The 25,181-nt window shown below is 37.7% G+C and overlaps 1 protein-coding gene across 2 annotated transcripts; it reads left to right on the forward strand.

Annotated features, from left to right (window-relative positions):
• Positions 1–3,088: 3,088 nt before the first annotated feature.
• FBXO38 (F-box protein 38) lies at positions 3,089–24,560 on the forward strand. Of its 2 annotated transcripts, XM_010001960.1 has the most exons (21): positions 3,089–3,227; positions 4,044–4,177; positions 5,284–5,447; positions 5,854–6,019; positions 6,364–6,501; positions 6,808–6,945; positions 7,348–7,441; positions 7,860–7,990; positions 8,308–8,478; positions 8,702–8,844; positions 9,721–9,943; positions 10,606–10,719; positions 11,825–12,004; positions 13,748–14,239; positions 17,399–17,499; positions 19,128–19,230; positions 20,272–20,438; positions 21,591–21,736; positions 22,205–22,308; positions 22,567–22,680; positions 23,928–24,560. In XM_010001960.1, the coding sequence occupies exons 1-21, from the start codon at positions 3,100–3,102 to the stop codon at positions 24,104–24,106; spliced, it is 3,330 nt and encodes a 1,109-aa protein (XP_010000262.1). In that variant the 5' UTR covers positions 3,089–3,099; the 3' UTR covers positions 24,107–24,560. The 2 variants fall into 2 exon arrangements, with proteins under 2 accessions (XP_010000262.1, XP_010000263.1); XM_010001961.1 differs by lacking the exon at positions 13,748–14,239.
• Positions 24,561–25,181: the final 621 nt, after the last annotated feature.

Consider the following 25,181-nt stretch of genomic DNA (forward strand, 5'->3'; position numbering starts at 1 on the left):
TTTAGTCACCCCATAAGGAAACGCTTCTCTGAAATTAGCGCTTGCCAGGCCGTCCCTCTCTGCGTTTTTCTCCCAAGCGGTCGTTTCTGCGGGGCTTTTCCAGCTTTTTAAGCTCGGTGACACATCGAGCTGTTGTTTCATACAGGGACTCGTGAACTAATCGAGCTGGGAGAGCAAAACTTTCGATCAGCTTTAAAAAACAATATCTGAAGGGGTTGGTTTTTTTGAAAACGGGGTCAGCTTCCTAATGTAGAATTAGATATTAAAGCTGCACACATTAGCTTAAAAATAGTATCAAGAGGAGCATGTATTTTGCAGAAACTGCTGCCTCATGAGAGACTAGGTCATTCTTTTCCTCCTTTGCTTAATGGCAGGAGGCCAAACTCAGAGGGCAGGTTGTGGTTATTGCATTTCAATATTACAGGATTCTTTCAGACTGTTTCCCTATCTCCTATTACGCTTTCATACTTGAGCCATTGTTTGTACTGTTCTTCTACCATGCCCTATCATGACAGACTGCTGTTCAGTAACTGGTTTTACCTCACATTAGAAATGTAGTAAGCAGGCTCTCTGTGGTGTTCTTGACATGGGCTTCCATCAGACAGCAGCAAAATGAGAATGAACATGGTGGAAAGCTGTTTCAAAATCTCAAAATAGTGCTTCATTCTGAGTTTTGTTCATCACTGGGATTCATTCCAGTTTCAGTGAAACAGAATTTCTCAGTCATATTTCCATGTTACATTTCCATCTTTCATTAAAGTAGAGCCAGAAAAGCACTTAAGCACATGCTTAAAACTTCAAAATGCATTCTGAACCTATTGCCTAATTCCTGTGATATTTTTGTTCACTGGAGGTCTTCACAAGTTCAGACTAATACTAGAAATTGGCTTTGATTTAGATAAAAGCATTCTTGTCCTAAATGAGGTCAAATACAGCAAGGCCAAAACCTGAAACCTTCACATATGCTGAGGGAGACAGACACTATTATTCTTCCATACACTCATGCAGTTAAATCTTTGGCCAGTTGGACACAATACGAAGAGAACTCCTCTAGGTTCCTCCCTGCTGTCCTCTTTGCCAGCACATGGGCTAGGCTGGTTCAGATGCTGGTACTAAGAGCAATCACTACTTTCAGCAGGTGACATGCTGGCTACACTGCTATCCAAATCAAGTTTTAAAAGACTGTAAAAGTATCAGTTCTCCTCTCCAGTTTTTTAGGACAGCTCTGAGTCTTTGCTGTTATTATAGGGTTCCCTTTATCAAAGCAAGGGCATTTTGTACTGGAGGAGGTTCTCTCAGTTGTTTCCCCCTTTAGGAACCTCATGACTTCACATGAAAGTGTAGGATTTCCTAAGTGGTTCACAAACAACAGGCCAAATTCTTAACAGTCTGTTTCTTAGTATCTTTCTTCCTATCTTGTTATACCACAGCAGTTTTATGCTGGCCTTGCTGCTCTATTTGACTGATGTGTCTGCATCTTTCTAGAGTTTTTTTACATTGTTCCAATTGTTTCCTTGTTCCAACTCTGCAATCAGGTAACATTCACTGGGAATCCATGTCATACTTGTTTTCATCAGAATCCAATCTCATAAGTAGTTTGAAATAGTTCTGGGGCTGCATGAAGTTGAGCAATGTTATCATGCAGTATTACAAACTTACTAAACCTTTCCACCGTGCACCAAAAAAGGTAGTATGTGTACAGACAACAAACACAGCTTTGGCCAGAGAAATTCTAGAAAATCAAAAGGAGTAGAGATGTTTCGTGCTGTTCACTGGCAGAAGGTGCTCATTTAGTTATTTCAAAAATCACAATTTAAAATAAAACTAATTATTAAACAAATAATTTAAAATTAATTTTAAAAATATGAAAGCACATGCTTTTCAATTATTGAATCACAGTGAAGCTATCAGTACTTCACATTTTGTGCCAGCATATAAATAATTTGTGTTGGGGAAAGCAAAATTTTTCTCTGATTTCCATGAGATTCTTTGTTTTTTCTTCTCAGTTGTCACTTCCACATAGTGCAAAGTGAACACTGTTATGTTCACATCACAGTGAATGCTGTAACAGACACATCTCTGAAAAGTTTTCCAAAATATGTCTTCTTTTTTTTTTAAAGTTGTTTCTCCTCATCCACTGAATTTTGGTTTTCAACCTGTTTAACAGGTTTACTGAGTTAATGATGCTTTACCCTACTTACCAGAAAGCATTCCTCAGCTAAATAGCACTAGTCAAGACATTTCTCATGCCCTTCATCTGCATGAGGTGTTAATGCAGTTACTCTGTTGTTAACATTCATATTTATTTTAGTTACTTATTTGTTACTTCTTGTGATCAATTTGTATGTTTCTGAATGAAACATTGTTATTTCAGCCCTTCTGTGCCTGTGAGTGTGCTGCAAGAACAATGTAGACATGAACATATTATTTCAGTAAAGAGGAGAGGATATCCTGCGCATTGCTGCTCAGGAAAGGTCTTTCAGTGTTTCTGGAGCTTTGGTCTTGAAGCAACTTGAGTATTTGATGTTTTAACCTCTAAGCAGAGCTAGTTTGAGGATCTTTAATAGGGCATTTTTGGGAATGATCAGTAGGATCCTATTTTGTTCTAAAGGGAAAATTACATTTATTTCTGCTGAGCAGAGGCTTTGGGCTTTGTGTTTCACTGGAATAAAGCTAATTGGTATTTGCTTGGTAACTCCTGTAGTCCCTGCAGAGCTTTCCTGTGATTTATCTTGGTCAAACTGTGTGTGGATGGTATCTCTGAAGATATTTTATTCACACAAAATAATTGATCTCTTATTAAACCTGTGGTGGTTTTGCTCTTTGTCAGTTCCCCTTAGACCAAAGGGATTTTTTTAGTTTAATAATCATCAGGTTATGTCTGAGACCTTATGTATGAGGTAAACTTTCACTTCTTGGAAGATTTTTACTATTTCTTAGTTAACTCAGTTGTACTGGAGCTTATCTTTATTGGCAGACTTTGCTGAGTTTTTTGGTAAACAAAGCTTCACTGGTGTGTCCTCTCTACTCTCTGTCCCTTTTTTTCTTTCAGTTGCATAACATTGTCAACATTTCCTTTCATCAGAAATCATTGCAAATATGGGTCCCCGGCGGAAAAATGTGAAGCCGTGCTCAGTGAACAGGGAAAGCTCTGAGTCTACCAAAGCTGAGGATCCAAAAGATTATATGAACCAACTCTCTCATGAAGTGCTTTGCCACATCTTTAGGTGAGCAGCTTGTCAGAAGTCAATTTCTTGTTTGCTGTTGTATTGTTTGCTATTTTTTCCCCCAATCCCTGCATTGAGGATTGTGTCACATAGTATTCAGAAAATGTAGATGTACCACGGATGAACTGATGGATAAAAAGGGGTGAGAAATGTTTTTTTTTCAGTACCAGATTTAATTTCGATACTTTGAAAATTAATGTGAATGTTGTGAATGGTAGGACAAAGAAGAAAGAAGTGATTTAATTCTGTTCACTAGTGTGTGAATAAAGATTTCAGTGCAGAAATGTACCTCAGGTATTACATAGTTGAGGCGAATGTTTTGAAATTATTGTGTCTGCTTCTTAGTGTATGGAAGGGAACTTGGATGAGTATATATCTTTGCTATAGCACAGTCCTTCTCCAGGTTGTTTACTCAATTATCTTCCAAACATAATGTCTTACAGACAAGTTCTTTAAAAACAGTAGTTCTCCAAAATATTTACAAATTGAGTGTACTAGTATGTACTAGAAATTGAAAGTACTACTGTGATAAATGGTTTGGTCAGCAGTATTTAATAGAGAGCTAAAGTGACTCTCCATTTTAATATTGTATTTGTATCTTAAATGTCCCATGTTCAGTGTAAAAAAAAATGAGTCATTCTGCTAAGCAAAATTTTACACTTGATTAGAGTACGGTCTGAAAGTTCTCTTAATTAATGTTATTAGGTATTAGACATGAATTTGTGTAGTCATGCTTGGAATGTCCTTTAGTTTGGAAAAAAGTCAAAAAGGATCCACCTTTGATAAAACAGAGGAGTGTTTTTTCCTCTCCCAAAGGTACCTTCCCTTGCAGGATATCATGTGCATGGAATGCCTGTCCCGGAAGCTGAAGGAAGCAGTCACGCTGTACCTGCGGGTGGTGAAGGTTGTGGATCTGTGTGCAGGCCGTTGGTGGGAGTACATGCCCACTGGTGAGTACTGCACCACTCACTCCAGAGGTGCCTTTAAAGTAGTATATTGGGCAAAAGTGTCTCTGCTATCCTGGTATTCTGTCATGGCACAGACAGGGAAATTTTCAAAAGCCGTGAAAGGAGTTAGATATTTAATTCCTTTTGACTTTTGTGATATTTGAGTATGTGGTTTGGAAAATTTGTGTGTATATATATTGGGTATTAGTGCAGCAGAAATGGGGATTCTCTGTAGCAATCTGTAAATACAATCTGTGTTTGTCTGATTATTGTAAGGGAGTTAATCCAAGGGTTAATCCAAGAAGAGGCTGTTTGCATGCAGGCAGGAAAAAAAAAACACAGTGGAATGAGAGAGCAACTCATCTGCCAACACTTAACAATGTAAGAATAAATAAGTTTTGATGTCTTACCTCAAGCCATCTTCAGATCAATAGATAAATTTGGCAGCATAGGTCAAACCTGTGAGTATTAGGATTTCTGTTGGATTTAAATTACAATGCTGGGATTTGTTGTGGGAGAGAGCTAAATTCACGGAATTATAAAACTTAGAGGACCTGCAAAGTTAGATTGTTAGGGCTGATACCAGGTGGATGGTTAGATAATGTAAAGCAGATGTAAATACAGATAGCTTACTGGTTTTAAATCCTTTTTATGTGTTGTCTTATGTTAGAATAAAATAATCCTTTGCTTTAAAAAACTTATTTCTTTGAGAATTGTGAGCTGTGGTGAATAGTGATGAGCTGCAGAAAACTGATCCAGCTGCGTATTTTTGAGCCATGTAGTTGATAAATGGAATTCCAGGGAGGATATAGACACAGAGCCTGACAATCTGCAGAGGTGCTTCGTCTGTGAAGGGAGAAGGTATATTTAACCCTGTAGCCATCCCACTCCACTGAAGGAAACCTATAGCAAGTCTGCAAAATTCAAGGCAGAAGAGTATGTAGGTCATGATGTCTAAAATCTGGAAGTAGAGGACAAGCTATTCACTGAGGAAATCTTTTGACATTGTAGAATTTATACTACTGTATAAAGAGAGCAATGTATTTGGCTTTCCCTTTGCAGCTAGGTGTCTGCTATCACACATACCAAATCTGTTGTTGTCATCTTAGGTTTCACTGATTCCAGTTTCCTAACGCTGCTGAGGAAGATGCCAGACATTGAACAACTTTATGGTCTTCATCCCAGGTATCTTGAAAGACGCAGAGTCCGTGGCCATGAAGCTTTCAGCATTCCTGGAGTTTTAGAGGCTTTGCAGGCCTGTCCAAATCTGTTGGTGAGTGGTTAGACTCCAGAGAGAACCTCCTTCACCAGCTGAGGTGATGCATGTTAACAGAGCAGAAATGTGGCAGGGTTTTGATGTGGGCTTTTTATTCAGATCTGGCTGTGCAGAGTATCAGTTAATTGTGACCATATTTGCAAATAATTTTCAATTAGTACTACTTGTACTTGCATCAGTGGGAATCACAGGTCCTCTTAAGTCCAGAAATTACTTCAGACTCTCATCCCTCTGCTTTTAAAAGGACAAGTCTTGCTACAAATGTAAAGTTAAGTAGGACATTGTGTTATGTATAGTGTGTTATTGAGAAGTTCAGAAGGTTAAGACACTTTGTGACATTGATGCTCAAGCCATTGACACTTGAACTGGTGTTAAAACATTTGCTTTGCATTCTTTTATCCAGGGTGTTGAGACCTCTCATTTGGAGCTGGTGGAAGCTATTTGGACATACATGCCACAAGTTCATATTTTAGGGAAGTTTCGTAATCGTAACGGTGCTTTTCCAATTCCTCCTGAGAACAAGCTGAAAATTCCTATAGGAGCTAAAATTCAGACTTTGCACTTAGTAGGTAAGTGTTTAATGATGAAGTAGTTGGCTTCAACATGGATGAATTTGAAGGCTTTGCTACTCTGCAAGGTTGTAATTCCTTTTAAGAGAGGGAATTTGTTATGCGGCATTTTTTAAATACTAGTTGTTATATTTCTGATAGTTGGTCCAAAGGGCAAATTCTAAAAGACTGTTGAAAAACTGAGCTGAAGACTTGTGTTTAAAATATTGACAGCTTTTCTCACATGCCATATAGCAAAGAAAATACTTCCTTTGTAAAGCCAGAATGTTAACACAAAGACATTTTTCCTAGAGTATATAATTTAAAGTGTGTTTAAAATGTTTGTTTTGCTTATGTATTACTAGGGGTGAATGTCCCTGAGATTCCTTGTATCCCAATGCTGAGGCACCTTTATTTGAAGTGGGTGAGACTCACCAAACCACAGCCTTTTAAAGATTTCCTTTGTATCAGCTTACGCACTTTTGTAATGAGGAATTGTGCTGGTAAGAGGGATTTGTATATGGAGGGGATGTTTTAGCATGTAGGAAATCTACCAAATCTGTTAAAGCTGCATAGGCCCCAAGTGTAAATGGAAACCTTAAAATACAAGATGCTGAAAACAGTCATTGTTTTATTCATGGTGTTGGATAGAAATGTATCCCTCCCCTGTACATTATTTGCTGCTACATAGTTCTGTTACATTCCTGACCTAGAAGATATATGTGGACGTTTTCTAACTCTTTAGCATGAAATGTTCAATGTTGTTAAGTGAACAACCTAATTTGTCTGTATTGGTTTGTTCTATGTAGGACCCACAAATTCTTTGAAGTATGTTCCCCTGGTGACAGGCCTGGCTTCTGCTCGAAATTTGGAGCATTTAGAACTGGTTCGTGTTCCATTTCTTGGAGGACTTATCCAGCATGTGGTAGAAGACAGCTGGAGATCAGGTATGAAACTTCTTATCCCTCCTGCTTAAGCAAATAAAAAAACCCCATAGCAAATACTGGAGGCATGTGAAGCTTAGATTTTTAGTTCATAGCATATCCTTTAATAATTATTATTTTAATGGTATCAAGCTTGGAATTATGGTTATGTTGCTAAATATAGCTCTGTATTGGGTATTGTTTTGGTCTTTTAACTTCAATTAATTCTTGACTGATAAGCTAAGTCCAGTTGCATTTGTATGTAAGTAGAATCACCAGGATTTTAGAGGAGTTGGGTGCAAATATGTGCTTTTTTGATTTGCTAAAAAAGGTATTTTGTTAATTCACTTATCAAAACAACACTGATTGATATCTAAGGCTTAAAGTTGTGATTTGTGAATGAAGGAATATTCTTTTACTCGTCAGGTGGCTTTAGGAATTTGCACACTATAGTTTTGGGAGCTTGTAAGAATGCACTTGAAGTGGATCTTGGCTACCTCATCATAACTGCTGCACGAAGGTAGGGTCCTTTAGAGCTTTCTTTCCCCCTTCTCCTTTTTCAAAATAAGTATTTTGTAAGTAATGAAGTACAAGAATGTGAGGAAGCAGAACCTTAAATTTAAGGAATAAACATTTAATCTTTATGTGACAGGACTATTCTGTGTTTAAAATAACTGGAGTTATGTCTGCTTCTGCATCACTTTGTATCATAAGCCTTCTTCTGAGATCTATATCTGAAAGGCTGTTAGTCTCTCACATCCCGTATTGCCATTTAACTGCCAAATACTGCTATAAAGATACAACAAATATCCTCTTTTTCTTGCCATTGTTGAAACAATAGTTTCATTTTATTACCAGAGGGCATCTTCTAGAGTGGTTTCTATGGCAATTGTGTTTTGACGTGTCTTTTAATAGGAACAATTCTTAATTGCATTCAGGTTGCATGAAGTGCGAATCCAGCCTTCCTTGACCAAAGATGGTGTTTTTTCTGCTTTGAAGATGGCTGAACTGGAATTTCCACAGTTTGAAACTCTTCATCTAGGATATGTTGATGAGTTTTTACTACAATGTAAGACATTTCCTATATGCATTAACTATTTGACAAATATAAGGGTTAAATAAGTTGATGTGTTTCCAAACAATTTTCTAAGAGAGATTAAAAAATATATTATTGTAACCATATTGAGGCTGTTGTTCTCGTGCAGCCAAGTATGTTTTTCTTCACTTCCCCAAAACGTACTGAAATTGAGAGACTCAGCTTTATTGGACTGAAGAATTATCTCATCCATTTTGCAAAATTGGATGAAAATAAGGACTTAGAAAATCATGCTATAGAAGTTAAATTTCTGAAACTTATTGCTGTGTTTGCTATTATGTTTTTCTTAGGTAAAATGACAAATGGAGACTTGGTGAAGTATGGCTTGGCTGATGTGGTTGAAAATCCAGGAATTATTACAGATATTGGTATGAAAGCTGTAAATGAAGTTTTTTCTTGCATCAAGTATCTTGTCATTTACAACTGCCCACATCTGCATAACCCAAGTAATTGGATCACAGGTATTGCACTCCTTTGAAATGAATAGCTGTGATATTAACAAATAATTTTACTACTGTTCTATTTCTTAGTAAGTACAGTAGATGAGGTTTGGTTTGGAACTTCAGTGATGCTGGTAACATTCAGAATGGAGATGCAGAGATGCATACTCAAATCTGGAAAGTGTATAATGTAAAATAAGTGAGAGAGGAGTCCTTCAGGAAATTCGTCTCTTCTCTTCTGCAGATCACTCAAGGTGGACCCGGCTGGTTGACCTCACCCTGGTGCGATGCCACGCGATAAAGCTGGATTCCTTCAGCCAGTTCATTGAGTTACTGCCAAGCTTGGAATTTATTTCTCTGGACCAGATGTTCCGTGAACCTCCAAAGGTGAGTCTTTCAGGGAATGACTTTGCTTTTTATTTTTGCCAGCTCACTGGAAATATGGTGAGCTCCAGCTGCTCTGCATTCTTTGAAAAGTTGTAATGAATTAAAGAGCTTCGTAAATAAACGACTTTGGTTTGCAGTTGCTATAGTTGTTATATGTTAGTGTGAATCATGATTCCTCTGCAGATGGCAGCAAGGTATAATCTTGTATGAATATGTGACCAGAAAATAAGACCCACAGTGATTCTGTGTTTCTGTTGAGGTCTCTGCTGCTGCTTCATTTTGCTGCTGCTTTTTGTATTATTTTTTTCATGCTTGGAGATCTGTTTACAATGTGAAGGGGTTTTTATGATTTTGTAATGGGTGAAATAGGGCTACTGTTCCCCTGTGGGAGTGCTTTCAAAGCTTAGGAATTTTATTTCTTCATGTTTTTCTCACTCCCATACAGGCATACTACACAAATCTTTATAACAGCTGTTCTAACATGATTAAAACTGCCTATGTAAAAAAACTGCTTTCTTTGATCATTAATTCTGTCTTCAGGCTACTGTGTTCTCAGAAGACTAATCTGCTATTTGTATTGATGTCATATGATCTTATAGCAAATAAAATACAATTTAACAAAGTGTTACGTGTTTCATAGAGTTCCCTTTCATTAGAGTTTAACAGAAAAGTGTAAGTTTTGAGTTTCCAATCTAAGATGGACCTCTGCAATATGTAGCTTAGGAAAGGGTTTAGGAAGCACTTCCCTTTTCTTCAGGTGCATATTGTCCTGCTATCCTGGATGCTACTGACAGAATGCTTTTTCTGTTGGCATTAAGGTAGGCAGTCAAGATAATGTGCCTGTGTTTTCAAATCTTAATAGTTCTCTGTTTTCAGGGTTGTGCTCGTGTGGGCCTAAGTGCAGGCACAGGAATTGGTGTCTCATCTGCCCTAGTCAGCAATCAGAACTCTAACAATGACAATGACAACAACAACAACCACCAGAATAACAATAATCCAAACATTCACCACAACAACCACCAACATCCAAATGACCAGAATGAGGAGAATGAGCTGCGGCACGATGGTCAAGCTGAGGAGCAGCAGATTGCTGCTGAAGGTAATATGTGATCTTCCTGAATCTTTGTAGGGAGTGATTTTAGTTGCATTACCGGGTATGTGGGATCCTAGAGAAGATAATCATATACATTGAAAGCTTGTCTCTCTTTCAGTTCCTGATATGTAACTTTAATCTCTTCTGAGGGCTGTCTGCACACCTCTGACACCTGTGTGATAAAAGCTATCTTCATATTGTATCTGATGGCTGTTACAGGCACATTACAGTTCAATTATTGATGTCAGTACAGATGTTGGAAATGCACACTGTCTGTGTGATACTTGTCTGTGTAAGTGTAAAGTGTTTTCTGGGCTCCTCTGGTCAGAGCTGGGAGTACATCAGTGTCAAATCATGTGTTTTTAAACTTTCCCAGTAAAGGCAGAAGTCATTGGAGGGAAAGAATGTGTAAATCCTGATTATGCTGCGCCCTGCAGTAGATCAAGACTCTAGAGGAGGGATGGAAAATCTGGGAGAAGTAAACCCCAAAAGTTAGGCTGGAGTCTTGGCTACAAAGATGTAAAAAAATATCTGAGAGACTTTATGCAACTTCGAGACTCACTGAAGGCATCAAGGCAGCTGTTACTCATTTCTTGATGATTCTCTGACTCTGTGTTGCTAGCTGAATTCCTTGTTTCCTCTTCTTGACATAATATTAATCCTTTCAGCACTGAATGAGATGGAGGAGGTGGCACAGGAAGAAGCTGCTGGGCAGGGCCAGAATGAGGTCCCAGCCCAAAGCCAGGCTGTGGTTCCTATGGAGGTCGATGAAGAGCAAGCAGGTAACTTTGGTTTTGGAAATAAATTACTTTTTGCTGTCCCCTTCTTGGGGGGTTACATTTTTCAGTGTAAGTCTGGTTGTGGATTATTTTCTTCAGCTGGGTTGTCTGGTGTGTTTGGAATAAGGATGCTAGGGCGGCTTCCTGCTGTGAGGAAATTTATTCTGTTTTAAATTCTGTTTTACAGTCCCCAATTTTCTGTTGAATATGGAGTAAAATATCTTGATATAAAGCCTTATTTTTGTGCCAAGTATAACAAAAGACTCAAGATCTGAATGAACTTTTTGTGTTCTGATGTTGATATTAATAGCCTTACCTTTTTCACTGCAGTATGTGAATTCTTTTTTGCTTTTTTTCAAGCCAGAACAAATTGTTCCAGTGTTAATTTACTTTGTATTTGTAGTGACATAATTAGTGACACACATTAGTGATATAAAGCAGTCTTGATTTCTCTTATAGCCACTGTTTGTAATTTTCTACTAAATATGCCAACAATGTGAAGTAACATATACATGTGCTGGATCTATTCACTTTTCAATATAACTCCTGAAAAGGTTATTTAATTTAATGTTTGTTTCTTGTGTTATTCACAGGCAGATGTCATTGTGATTGGCTAATGCCTTCAGTTAGTAGCAAAGAGAGGTAACTAGCAAAGCACATTTATACTGGAGCTTGATAATTTGTGCTTCTCCCCCCTGCTTCTGCTGATGGGATTTAGGAGGATAATTGCAGATGTTCTGACCGACATTTCTGTCCTTGTGGTGGATGTTTCAGGGACTGCTTATAATACATAGTTCTGCAGTTACTCATGCTGCTGTGGAAGAGCCTTTAAGGTGGTCTGAAGCAGAGAAGCATTACAGAAAACCTGTGTTTTGTCTTGCATTGGAACACTCTTCTGTTTCCAAACTGGAGTGCTTTAATGCTGAAATGCAGTGTTTTGCTCTTCTTGTATTTGGATTTTAATTGAGGGAGTCACAGAATGGGTAGCTAAATTGAACCAAATTAGTCTCTTGTCATTTTTTTCAAGTATTCTAAAAAGTCTTCAGCCCTTTAATCCATACTTGGCTGATTTTTAAATAAACTGCTGGCATTCTTCTACTTTTTTTAGGACCAAGTGGCATTCAGCCTGTTGTAAAAGCAGCACCTATTACTGTCCATGATTCAGACAGTGAGGATGAGGAAGAAAACATGGGGACTTCAAGAGCCTGCATCTCTAACAACATTGCACAGAATTACTCAGATGGAGAAGAGAAAAGCAGAGATCCAGTGGAAACTAGAGAACCTTCAGGTGTGGAACAGATGGGTTCCTGGGCACTGTTAAGCAAAATCTATTCTTAAACCTCCAGTCTTTCAATCTTGTTCATTGTTATTCCTAGCTTTGTAACAAGCATGCTTGTTTGCTTGCCCCTGTTACAAATCTACAATTGAAATGTAAGGACACATCTCTCTCAGCTGCAATCACATAGTTGCTGTACAGAAACACAAAATAGTGGTGCTGCACTGCTTTGCACACATCAACCTGCAGCTGCTCTTTTGGTTTTTCAAGTGCACGGAATTTCTCATGTCTGTGAAGCCAGATTTTCAGCTATATTGGTCTGTATGATTCATCTGTCAAAGCATTGCTTCTGAAATGAAACGTGACCTTTGGGCCAAAAGCATGAGATTTGTAGCCATCTTTTGGTTCTTGAGGGCTCTGTGGGAGTGTTCTGAGGGGGATGCTTCAAGATTAACTTTACTTTGAGAGCTCTGGAGTTTAGAGTTCTCAGGGTGATGTTAAGTACTGTCATCTTCACTTCTGAACAATGCTTACTATTATAGTATGTGTGTGTACATGCTACTACTAGTACTATACACATTATGACTCACTCAGAGTCAGAGGCCTAGAACTTCATGGTAGTATGACAATTATAGAGAGACATAGAGAGGATGTTCCCTGTCTTTTGAATTTATAGCTATAACTGCACATCTATAGCACCAAGTCCTTAGTCTGATGCCATCAGTTGTGCAGCAGGGATGACATGCTTTTTCCTGTAGTTTGTATTCTAAGTGAAGTAGTTTTATATGCATGCAAGAAGGGAGGAAGCTGATTTGTAATCTGAATGTAATTGACAGATGAAGTAGACACAGTATTAAGCCTTAATGAATTTTCAGCTAAGCAGTCAACATTAAAATCCTGCATTGTGAAGGACTGAGAAATATACTGGTCTAGTACTGGTTTAAATTTCTGCAAAGCATAGGACATATCAAAGCTGTAATGGATCAAGTCTCTTCCTCTTGTAACGAGCATACTCCCTACACATCAACCCCCTGTCACTTTAGTGCATTCCAACAAGACTGGTAGTTTCAAGTTGAAAATCTGTAGAGTGCTGCACTTTCAGCATAGCTGTCAGTTCTGGTTTGAGGGTTGAAATAGCTTTTGGAGAAAATTTGCATAAACTTTTGCAGTGCCAATAATGTAGTTTTTTTCAGGCTTGGTTTAGTGTAATTATCTGAGAAGCTTAAGACCAGTCAGATCCAATTGTGATTTGTACACTATTCTCTATGCTTTTTTATTCATCTGTAAACTGAGACTGATGTTATTGACACCACTGTCTGTACCCAGGAGGGGGAGCCAAGGGCTGCCATTGAAAGCATAAACTTTAGTTCTATCTGTTGCTATTTAATTCCTTAGACTTATTTGTCATATTTCAGCAAACAGAAGCCTATTATCAGTTTGTCTTTCGTATTTTTGTGCTTTGGCTTTTTTTAACCAGTTAGCTGTTCTGTGGAAATACTAGACTCTGGCAAATATGTATCTCATGTATTGATAAATGCCCCAGCACATCCCTGCAGAAACAGCTGCCGGATGTTAGAGATTCAGTAATTGCAAGGAATTCCAGTGAATAGCAGCTTATTGTCAGGAACAATATCTGTCATTGGCCTCTAAGCTGCCTTCTGTTTTAAGGAGCCTTTAACAGAGTAGCACTCAGTATTTATTTAAACCGTGTATTAGGTTGTCTCATTGTTCTCTCTCACTTATGAACACTTGCAGTGAGTGGGAAAGGCAAGACGCCGCTGAGGAAGAGATGTGCCAGCCAAGGGGGCCAGGCAAAGCAGTTCCATACTGAGGAAAGCAGCTGTGAGAAAGGTTGTCAAGTAACAAGTGAGCAGATTAAAGCAGACATGAAAGCAGCAAGTGACGTGCCTGAAAGGAACAAAAGCAAAGATTCTTACCCAGGTTGCAGTAATGCTACAGGATCAACGGGAACATCCAGCTCCTGCAGTGCTGTTTCTCCTAGTCCTGACTGTGCACAGACAGCTAATAGCCACTCTGCTGGCACCAGTCCAGCAACTGGAGATGAATCCAGGCAATGTGTCTGCTCACCTTGTAAAAGTGAAGGTTCCAGTGAGAGAGAGACTGAGGAGAGCTCTGTTTGTTCCAGGTGTTCCTGCCACAAGCCACAGGATGCACAACAGAGGACTAGTGAGTGTTGCGATGGGGAGTGCCCATCCACGAGTGGAGCCTGCAGGAATGGACCAAACAGCACTGGGTCAGATTTTGCACTTAGGACTCTGCCAAACTGTGGGCCTCCAGGAGAGGCAAGTGATGAGAGGACTAGTGGGAGTGTCTGTGGGCCTGCCAGTGAAGAGGGGAGCACGACCTCCCAGCGCAGAAGCTGTGAGATGGAGTATAAAGAAGAATATCCTCGCCGGCCACTAACAAGAGCTAGAAGCAAGCTGTCCCATGTCCCACTGGTGTCAGAATCAGGTATGACTTACAGGCATATATCAATTTCTCAGTAAGCTACTGTCCTGGCACAAGACAGTACTGAACAACCACAACACCCACAGATAATACTGAAGTTAAAAGTGAAGTCTGTTGGTTAGTAATTTAAAACTAATTTGGTCAGAATATTGATGGAACAGCAATGGCTGTCTTTGCTGCCCTAGCTAGGTAAAATAACAGATCTCTCTGAAGGACTGCTACTGACTTTTTTTCTCCATGCAAGTATTTCTGTCTATGTTACCCATACATGCTAAACGGTGTTTGATTTACTCATTTGAAAACCAAATGCAACTTCTTTTGACAGCTTCTCTCTTCCTGTGAAGGCTGTTATTTGAAACATAAGACTGTCTCCCCCATTAAAATTCTCCCTTTAAAAGGAAGAAGACAGCAGGTACGCTCAGATCTTAGCAAGAAGGGAAAAGTTAATAACTGATACTTTATCAACTAATAAAGCAAGCCATAATTAAAATAGAGCCGAGCTTGTGCACCTGCATTTTGGACTCTACTTCCAACCATACAAGGTGTGATCAAACTTGTTGAAAAAATTATGTTAAGTAGGTTCATGCTTCACATCATGCAAAACAAACAAGGCAATAAAATAGTCCTGAAGAGCTGAAGCCAGGAATGTTGGGAGAAAAGAATAGGTAGGAGAGGGGAACTTGCTGTTTCTTCCAAATATGCTTGCTTTCTAAAATAATAGTGTGGCATAGCACACTTTATAATTACCTCATCTGGGATTCTTTGCTGTAAATGAAATAAAAAACATGCTGGTTACAGAACTGTACATGTTGGAGGTAGTAGAGCTTGATAGCAAATTTGTAGCTCTGTTAACATGGAATCATTCAAACACAAGTCCTAGTCTTTCCAGTTTATCTTAATGTTTCAAAATGTTAATGACATCTAAATCACCCAGGATATTGTTCTGTAGCTAGATGCATCTGAGATTGAATAAATGATCTTCCTATTAAATTTGTAATGTCTGTTTGCTGCCTTGCCCCATTTTGACCAGTAACTGTTGTACAAAAATCAGAATAAAATATTTCCTGTCTATTCTTATCCATTACCAAAACATGAAATAAAGTCAGTCAGATCTAAGTATTAAATTAGGGTATCTTTCTGGAAGAATCTGTTTTCGTGTTTCAGGAAAAAGATGCTTAAGTATTTCCTATATTTAGCTTATTCAAGTCAGAACTGTTTTCCCAGCTCTGTACAATTATGTGTATTTCTTTATGGACTTGTCTTCCTCTTTGAAACATCAGATATCAACTGATGCTTGAGGCAGAAAATGAGACTTGATGGATTGTTTTTATCTTTTAAATCTGTGTCTAATGCATAGGACAGCAAGGCTGCTTCTGCCTGGCTGTTAAAAAGCTTCTCTTAATTTAGAGTGGGATATCCTAGTCATTAAATTTTAACCTGAAAATGCTTTGTTACAGAGTTGGAAATATTTTTCCATCAATATTCTAAAAATGTGCCTTGAATATGACTTGAATATTCTAGCATAACTGACGTTGTTTTTGACCTCTGTAACAAACCCATTTGGTAGTAGACTTCAGGGTGTTTTATTTCTCTGAAATGATTTACTCATATTAAACAGTGCAACAAGCTAAATATTAAAGAGTGTAAAATTTTAAAAAGGTTATTACCAAAGACTACCTGGTTAAAGGATGGCTCAACTGTGTACATTTTGATTTTTACTTTAGTAGAAACATAAGCTACACCTTAAGATAAAGTTTTTTAAAAATTTGTTTAAATTTCGGTTTGCAGTGAAGCGAGTTTTTGACATTTTAAAATGCATGTTATGTTAGACTTGCTGGAAAGATTTCATGGCCTTGGGCTGCACCTTGAAAAATTCAATACAGAATTGGAAAGTTTTTCCCATATTATGTATGAGGTGTTTCACTATCTGTAGCTGCTCTAGGAACTGTCAAAAACATTCCCTGGGGATGATTCATGGGTGCCACAAGTCGAGTACTTGACATTCTTCCAACCTGTGGGTTCCCCTTAAAGCAGTAACCTGAATTTTGGAGCTCATGAGCCTAACTGAATGTCACATGTTAGTTAATTGTTTCTGTGTATTGTTGGAATTTTATGATGTAAAGTAGGAAAAGAAGTATTGATGTTAATGGCAGTATATCATGGAGAATTTCATATCCAGTCTTTTAATATTTTGCACTTCTATCTTGATTGAGAATCTTTATGAACATGCCATATATGCTTTAACAAAAAAAGTAAAATAATTCTTTATTTTAGTAAAATAATTTCTCATTTCAATCTGTTAATTACAGAAAATTAAAGAGCATTTATTCTCTTGCTGTAGGAAGTAAGGGTGGTCATCTACTGTAATTTCTTCTCAAAACCCTAATCTTTCAAATCAAGCAGGAATTTGATTTCAGTGGTGCATGAAATGGAGGAAGAAGCAGCTTGGGAACATCAAAGTGTTTTATACCCAGGCATCCTTTGCAATATTAGAACAACTTAGTGACAGTTATACAGAGCAGACTTTCAAGCAGGTTGAGATTATTTCTACTATTTAAAAAGCCATTTTGGTTCTTGTATTTGTTAAGGATGTTCTGTTCGCTGCAGAGAACCAAGTGTAATCTAACAATTCATCTTCTACTCTTTTCTTGGCTCTGCACCTTTCTGTGGAGTTGAACCTGTAGGTTCAGCATTCCTGTGTTTTTACCTTTAAACAGCCCTGCCCCAAGTTACTTGCTCTGAATGATTCTAAGCAACAAACCTGAAAGTGTTTTTTGTGCAAGGAAAAGAGATATAATTGTTTTCAAGCCAGATGAGTATTTTAAGCTGATTATGTAAGAAATTAATGTTCTTACTGAACATTTTCAGATAGGGAATGCCTCTATTGTTACCCTGAAATGCAAACAGAGGAAAGATTTCTGCTTTTTCTTTTTGCAGAGGTGGCTAAGCCAAAGCCACGGCAAACCACAAAGAGGAAAAGGACAGCTGACAAGTCCACAAGCACAAGTGACCCGGTTATTGAAGATGATCATGTTCAAGTAAGGTCTTTTTCTTCACTTGCTACAAGTTTGTTAGCTGGGGATGCTATTTAATAATAATGTAATTGTATAAGCTTGTCTTCCTGTTAGAGCCAGATGAGTTGTTACTGTTGTTGCTGCTCACTTTGGTCTTGGACAGATACAGGAAATTTCTGTTAGGTGCACTGATAGCCTGACTAGTCTGAGAAGATCAAACTATGAGCTAAAGCTGAACTTGAAGTCTGTCAGATACTCATGACTGCAGTGCTGTGAGCCCTCCTTCCCACAGTGTCCTTGATTTGCAGGGAAAAATAAAATATTATCTGGCATCTATTTTTTAAATGAAAGCATAGACTGCTGCTAACAGAAACATAGGATATGTACTCAGCTCTTGACACAGCAATTCAGCTGTTACTTTGCAGACTGGAGGTTTTTAGTGTATAAGTAATGTGAGTTAATTCTTCTGCAGTGAAGATCAGACAAAGGAAGAGAAACTGCAAGGTCTGGCTTCAGTATTGACTAGTGAAGCAGTTTATACAAGGCTCATATTCTAGCCGAGAATGAGATTGTTTCAGGGGATGATTCTGAACATCTAACTTAAGTTCACTTCTGAGTTCTGCTGTAGAGAAACCTGCCTACATTTATTTTCTGCTCTCTGTCCAGTGGATAACTTAGCCTCACTGATTTAAGATAACTTTTGTGAATGTGTCCCATAATATTTTTCTGGTTGCTAGCATGCATTGCAGCTTTTGTAATTAACTTAAAATATACTTTTAAGTTCATGGTTTTTCTTCTTAAAATAAGCCATTTTGAAATAACAGTATTGTAAATTTATACTGTGTGGTTACAAGCAACAGCTTAAATGGCTGGGAGTGAAGGAACCCATAGCAGAATGCTGCTTTTTTCTCTTTACACATCTTTACTTTGTTTTACTAGAACTATTTAGTTTCCTTCAATTAATTGGTGAGCTTCCTCCTTGAGCTGCTGTCATTTTAGTGATAAAACAGAAAAATTAAAAAAAAAAATCAAAAAACTTTTTATTACTACATTTGCCCTGTGCTCATGGTATTGGAAATGATTCTACTTGTGTGTTCCTTGAGCTTGATGTGTGCTTCATTTTTCAAACACTGATAGTGTACATGGAGGATTAAACAATTTAGTATATAATTTTCCACCTTCCATGTGAGATTTTCCTCTGAGATGGTGCTGTTAAAAAATACATTGGTATGGGGAGTGCAAACCATGATTCTCTGCCAGACCTTTGTGTTTAAACAAGTGTTGCTGTCTAGAATTGCCATTTTTGTAATTGTGGTTGAAAAATAGAGAAAGTTTGAAGTTTTTCACAGATGTTACTTGGGTTTTCTGATAGAAATTGTGTTTTGTAATATAACTCCTCTTTTAATCTTGTGAAATTTTTCTTCTGTTTTGTAATGTTGCTGATCAGCAGCAAGTCTGGGTTTTTTTGCATTGCCCTCAGTAACCTGGTCATCTCAAATAATGGTTGCCATCAGAAGCTGTATTACAGTGATTTGTATCCAATTAATATCATTCTCTATCTGTCAGTATCTTTTAAAATTCAGTTTATTTTAGTTTTTTCATTTGTTTCTATCCTGCCATGGATTATTTATGTTTTTTTACATTTTTAACAGGTACTGACTTTGAAATCAAAAAACCTTGTTGGAATCACCTTGACCAATTGTGGAATAACAGATTTGGTACTGAAAGACTGCCCCAAAATGATGTTCATCCATGGTATGTAACTAATGTTATGTGTCCTCTATCTGGCATTATCAGAAATTTCTGAAAGAATTAGTCCACTGCTTATTTTGTATTCATCAGCAGTTTTGCTGGATGTCAGCTGGATGCTTAGAGCACCAACTATTACTGCTTCTCAATTTAAATGCCTCTTTCCTTGTAACAGGTTTAATAAAATTTAATATCTGAAAAACAATAGGTGAAATTATATAGCAGTTAGGAGGCTGAGATGTTTATTCAAGAGTGATAATACAATAATTGGAAGCTGATAAAATTAGTTTCAGAGTACCTTGTGTTTTCTCTCATTTCTTCCTGCTTCCTTAGATTGATTAGCTGACATGATGATACTTTCCTCCTTGACATGATAAAAATCTATTTTAAATTAGGTGCTTAGGCTGCATTAGATTCACATGCCAGGGTGTGTGACTAGTCCTATATCGAAGCATGTCATTTTTTGTTTTCTACAACACCTACACCACAAACCACTTGCTTCTGAAATGAGATATCTCTACTTAGCAGTGAATAAAGAAATTATTTCTTTATTCCTCAATACTTCTCAAAACGTATATTAATTTTGAACTAAATTTTGGTTACATGAGCATCATTACTAGAAAAAAAAAAAGCTTTCTTTTTCATTGTGTGGCTTCACAATTCTCTATATTTGATCTGACTTGGAAGTCAATGGTGTTTAATTGTGGCAGTCCACAGACCATTTCAGAGGGCTTTGTGAAAGTAAACAAAGGGAGAAAAAGATTATTGTTAGATTAAATTTGACATGGCCTTTTAAAAGGACTCTTCTTACAAATTTGCAATGTAAAAGTTTGATCATAGTGTGGAAGAAGCAAATAGCTAGTCTATTTCTTCAATGTACTGAAGTTGCCAACTAACCAAACTACTTCAGTAATTGTCTGTTACTTAAATTACTTGTTTGCCACCTCTTGAAGCAACTGGTTTTGAAAATCTCTGACAAGAAGGCCCCTCAGGTATTCTCAGTAAGATATTTATTCTCTTCTAATAAGTTTGTTTATTGACTTATAGCTACAAGGTGCCGTGTATTGAAACATTTAAAGGTAGAAAATGCACCAGTTGTCAATCGGTTTGACTATGCCCAGTGCAAGAAGTTAAACATGGATCAGGTTCTGGATCAGATTCTCAGGATGCCACCGGAAAGAAACCGGATCATTTATCTGCGTCCAATGCAGCAGGTACACAACCAACTTTGATACAACAGATCTGAAGTTCTCTCTCTATTCTTTCATCACTCTTGGCTTCTTAGGATTTTCATTTAATGCGAGAAATATGAGTGTTAAGTAACACAAATCTGAGAAATTGGTTTATTAAAACTTTACCCCATAAAGGCTTTTATTGCAGAACGTGGAACTTGAATGATAATGAATTTGAAGACTTAATATTAACATCCCTAAATATTCATTGTGTTAGAAGATGCTGTTAGAATCATGACACATTGAATAAATTCCAAACTGAATAACTAAAATTAACTGTAAGAATCTAGATGCTGCAAGTGAGCTTGTAGTTATGTATGAACAAAAGCATGACATAGGCATAGATATCCAAAATCTTTAACCCGTGTTCTGTTAGAGTAAGTAGCAGCAATTAGAATTTTGAGTACTACTTTGTTGAAAGCTGTATCCTCTTTTGGTGCTAAGCCATGTTGCAAGACAGTTGTGGTACTGGAACCACCCTTTCCTACCACAGGTTGTGTGTAGGAGATGTAAGCACTGACACTTAGTGAGCTGTTGAGGTCATTTGACAAGTAATTAAGAGGGCTTAATTTAAGATCAGGAATGTGTTTGTTTTTTAACTTCATCACTCTAACCAGAGCACTCAATGTTACACTGTGATGTTGCTTCTCTCATGCAATGTAATGCTTCCTCTGACTTGATTTCCTGGACCAACTAGGAAGGGCTGATTAGGTATAAAAAGCAGCTTTTCTTTGAAACATGATGTCTTGCTTTAGCAAGAGGAAAGTGGTAAGACTATTAAAACTAAACCAACCAAAAAACAACCCCTCCCCTTAAGCCATAGACAAATTCTGAGAAAGTTAATGTAGTTTAGACCACTATGTAATTCTATTAAAGTTTACTTACAGGAGTTGTGAAACACATCAGAAAGCACTCACATCCCATCAAATTCCACTCCTCGAGAAGGTTCATTTGCCAATCTGAACTAGAAAGTTTTTACTCTGCTTAATCATGGATTTAATTGTGTGCTGTTAAACCTTGTTTTCACTTGATGTGTTCCCCCACAATTTGGGGGATTTGGTAGATACTTGCTCTTTACTTGAAAATCATGTCTCTCTGTTTCTTTTGGTTACAAGTCTTTGCTGCCTTTCACAGGTTGATACGTTGACTCTTGAGCAAAAGATCTTTAGTGGCCCTTATCCATACCACATCTGCATAATTCATGAGTTCAGTAACCCACCTAACGTCCGCAATAAGGTGCGCATTCGGAGCTGGATGGACACAATAGCAAATATCAACCAGTGAGTACTTGCCCTTCAGTAACTTTTCAGAAAAGGCATTAAACAATCCTGATTCAGCACCTACAGCTTCAGTCAAGCTGTGGACTTTTGTTTTCTGTTAGTCAAATTGAAAATATAAGTTTGACTAGCAAATGTTGAACTCTAGGTGGTGCAATGTAGAATTTCAAAGTCAACATGTATCTAATACAAAATGTAGATTAAATAAACATAACAGTATGAAAAATACTGTAGAACTCCACAGTTCTGTTTCATCCTGCAGTAAGTCAATTGAACATTGAAGTTGTCAGAATGGCTGAAGAGTATCCTCAAATATGAAAACAAGTGTCCTTTACTTAAGAAGAGACTGTTTCACTCCAAGAAATGATGTTAGTTTTTGGGGAAGATGGTTGGGCAATTAAGCTTGGTTTTTTACCCTCCTGCCTTCACATTTCCCATCACTACTGGCTGTAATGTCTTTCTCCTCTCTAGAGAGCTTATTAAATATGAGTTCTTCCCTGAAGCTACACGAACTGATGAAGACCTGAAGAAATACACTAAATACCCTTGGGGTCGAGATATTTATACTCTAGAAGGTGAGTGTTTATAGAGAGCTGAAAGCTGATATCAGTCTCTTGCTAAGATAAGTAACTGTATCATTACAAAATATGTGAATAGTAATTCTTCTGAGGAAAGTGGAGAACCTTTGGCACAGGGTGGGAGAATTGAAGTGAGGATGTGCTTTCCCTGCATTAAAGTGATTAATCTATGTGATTCAGTGGAGTTTATTTGAAGAGTACTGCTGCTGCAGTACACATTGCCATCTTCATATCCTCATCCTGTCTGTCTTCTAGGTATTGTGGATGGTGCCCCTTACTCCATGATTACTGACTTCCCCTGGTTGAGATCCCTGAGAACAGCAGAGCCAAACAGCTACGCTAGATATGACTTTGAGGATGATGAGAGAAGTGAGTAATCTTCTTTGATGTGGTCAGAGAACTTGTTGCTTCATCCCAGGCTGACAAAGTATTCCTTTTCAGTTTTCTAATTCTAATGCTAGCTTTTGGTAGACTATAAATACCTATTTGTAGCTGTGTTGGGAGTTGGATGATGAGGGCATCCAGCAGAGGAGAGGCCACAGTACTGAAGCAGTTTGTTGGCCAGCTAGAGACTTCTACTACTGACAAAATCAGAGAGCCAATCTGTTGTTTAGCCTAAAAATCTGATGAGTTTGGCATATAAGTGCTTTTATAACACAAGCAAAACTTATGTTGTAATGTGTAGTCCAAGCAGTTCTTCTGTGGAGTGTACTGGCACTGCTGCTGAAAGCTCAGCTGGGCTCACGCCTCTGGCTTTGCTTTGTGAAGGTGGGCTGAAGAGAGTCCAGCAAAATGAAGTGTGATTCACAGAAACTTGGGAGAAAAGAGGGAAGAACTGATCTTAAACCCTGGAACAGAGATGATATGGGTTAGTTTAGGATGGATACACCTCTTTCTATTTAGGAGTTTGTCTTATATTATAGTGGCTGTTCCTAGGGCTCAATTAAGAATGTTGCTTGGTAGCAGAGGTAAATCTGTTCTTCACCACTTAACTAGGAAAATCTTGGAATCTCCTTCATTAGAGGTATTTTTAGTTGACATTGTTTTGGATATTCTTATCTTGTTCCAGTTCAAGGGGGCAAAATGAGAAATATTTTTGGCTATGCCTTTGTGTGATTTTTTAATTATTTTTTAAAATTGAAACGGATTCGTAGACTTAATGCTTGTGGTTCAGTATGTAGTCTGAATTATTGAAAAAATGTATGTATTTGATTTAAAAGAGTAATTAGATTAATCATGATGTTACAGCTGTGAAAAATAACAAGTCTTCTGCTTTATCCTTAATTGCTCTGTTTGTAAAACACTTAAGTGATTACTGGAATGGATAACCTGAAAGTGTGTTGGATAAGTCTCAGACTTTGTAATGCAATGGGATTCCCTTCACTCACAGACACATGGACTTTGCATGCATTCAAGGAGTGTTGGAGCTATCAAAAGGTTGAAATATGGTGAAGGCAGAACACCTTTCCTGCTTGAATAATAGTCCCTAAAGGTGGCTGCTCCATGGAAGATTTTTCTGTTTGTTCCAAGACTATCTTGTGTAATGCAAAACAGATTCACTTGTGAATTTCTTTCTAGGAAAGATTTTAATTTTTAACCCTATGTGCCTTCCACAGCTACAATTTATGCACCCCGAAGGAAAGGACAATTGTCTGCAGACATTTGTATGGAAACAATAGGAGAGGAGATCTCGGAACTGCGGCAGATGAAGAAAGGTGTGTTCCAGCGTGTGGTGGCCATCTTCATCCATTACTGTGATGTCAATGGAGAGCCAGTAGAGGATGATTACATTTGAGTGGATGCTCTCCCTGACCCACCATCTCTTCCTAAATTCTGATTGGCACTGCTGGCCGAAAAAGCAGGTGGATTCTTTCTGAATGCAAAGCATTTTCTCAAAACACACAGTTGCAGTCGCTCTCACACAGTTCGGAATAAGAGTATGTAGTAAATGTATAATGAAAAGTAAAAATTGTATACTAAGATTTGTACATAGAGGAAACAAAAGAGAAACTTCCTAATACCAAGACTTTATTTCATATGTTTATACAATTTAATTTAAATTTCATTTTAATGAAGGCAAATAATTAGGAACAGGGAAGAATGTTTGAATTTTTCAGCCCATACAAGTCATAGCAGTATTTTTTTTCCTTATAAACAAAATCTCATTTGCTGTGTTCAAAAGAGTCATCCGAGTCTCTTTTAATCTGTGCCTTTTTCTTGAGCATTTAAGAGTCCAGTCTGAGTAAACCTGTTGAGCACAATCTGTGTCTTGTGTGTGTTTTTCAATGGCAGAGAATTATTCTACAGCTGTTTCAAAGAAGGCCAAAAGCAGGAAAAAGTAACAAAATTGATCTGTGGTAGTTTCTGCAATTTTGGGGAAAGAAAAAACCCCACATTGAGCACTTTGGAAATGGAAGATATGTTCTAAAACCTTTTGTACCTTTAGATTTAATTTTGGTAGTGTATTTGACTCTGTAATATGAAAAATAAGTTGCTGATTGTTGGTTCCACTTTCTTTAACCTAGATCTGCACAGAACAAACTGGCTGAAAGCTGACTTTGATTTTAAGACAGGCAGGAAAAGAGATGACTGATTGCTTAGTTGTATCTGTGTCAGTACAGGATCCACCTGACTCAACCAGTCTGATTGATTGATTCACTCATGGATGCAGATTTTCCATAAAATCAGTAATACTGCTGCTCTTTGCCCCTTGATATTTATTTTTTTGTATATAGAAAATGCCTCCATTGATGGTTTGTGTATATGTCCAGAATTTTTTGCAACTCCAACATAGAGATATAAAAATGCTTAAGTTAGAATTACACCAGCTGGCTTGGATGCTGTTAGTAGTGTGCCCCGTGGGGGTGGGA

Source organism: Chaetura pelagica, unplaced genomic scaffold (assembly GCF_000747805.2).
Source record: "Chaetura pelagica isolate M959 unplaced genomic scaffold, ChaPel_1.0 scaffold356, whole genome shotgun sequence".
In the NCBI taxonomy this organism is placed as follows: domain Eukaryota; kingdom Metazoa; phylum Chordata; class Aves; order Apodiformes; family Apodidae; genus Chaetura; species Chaetura pelagica.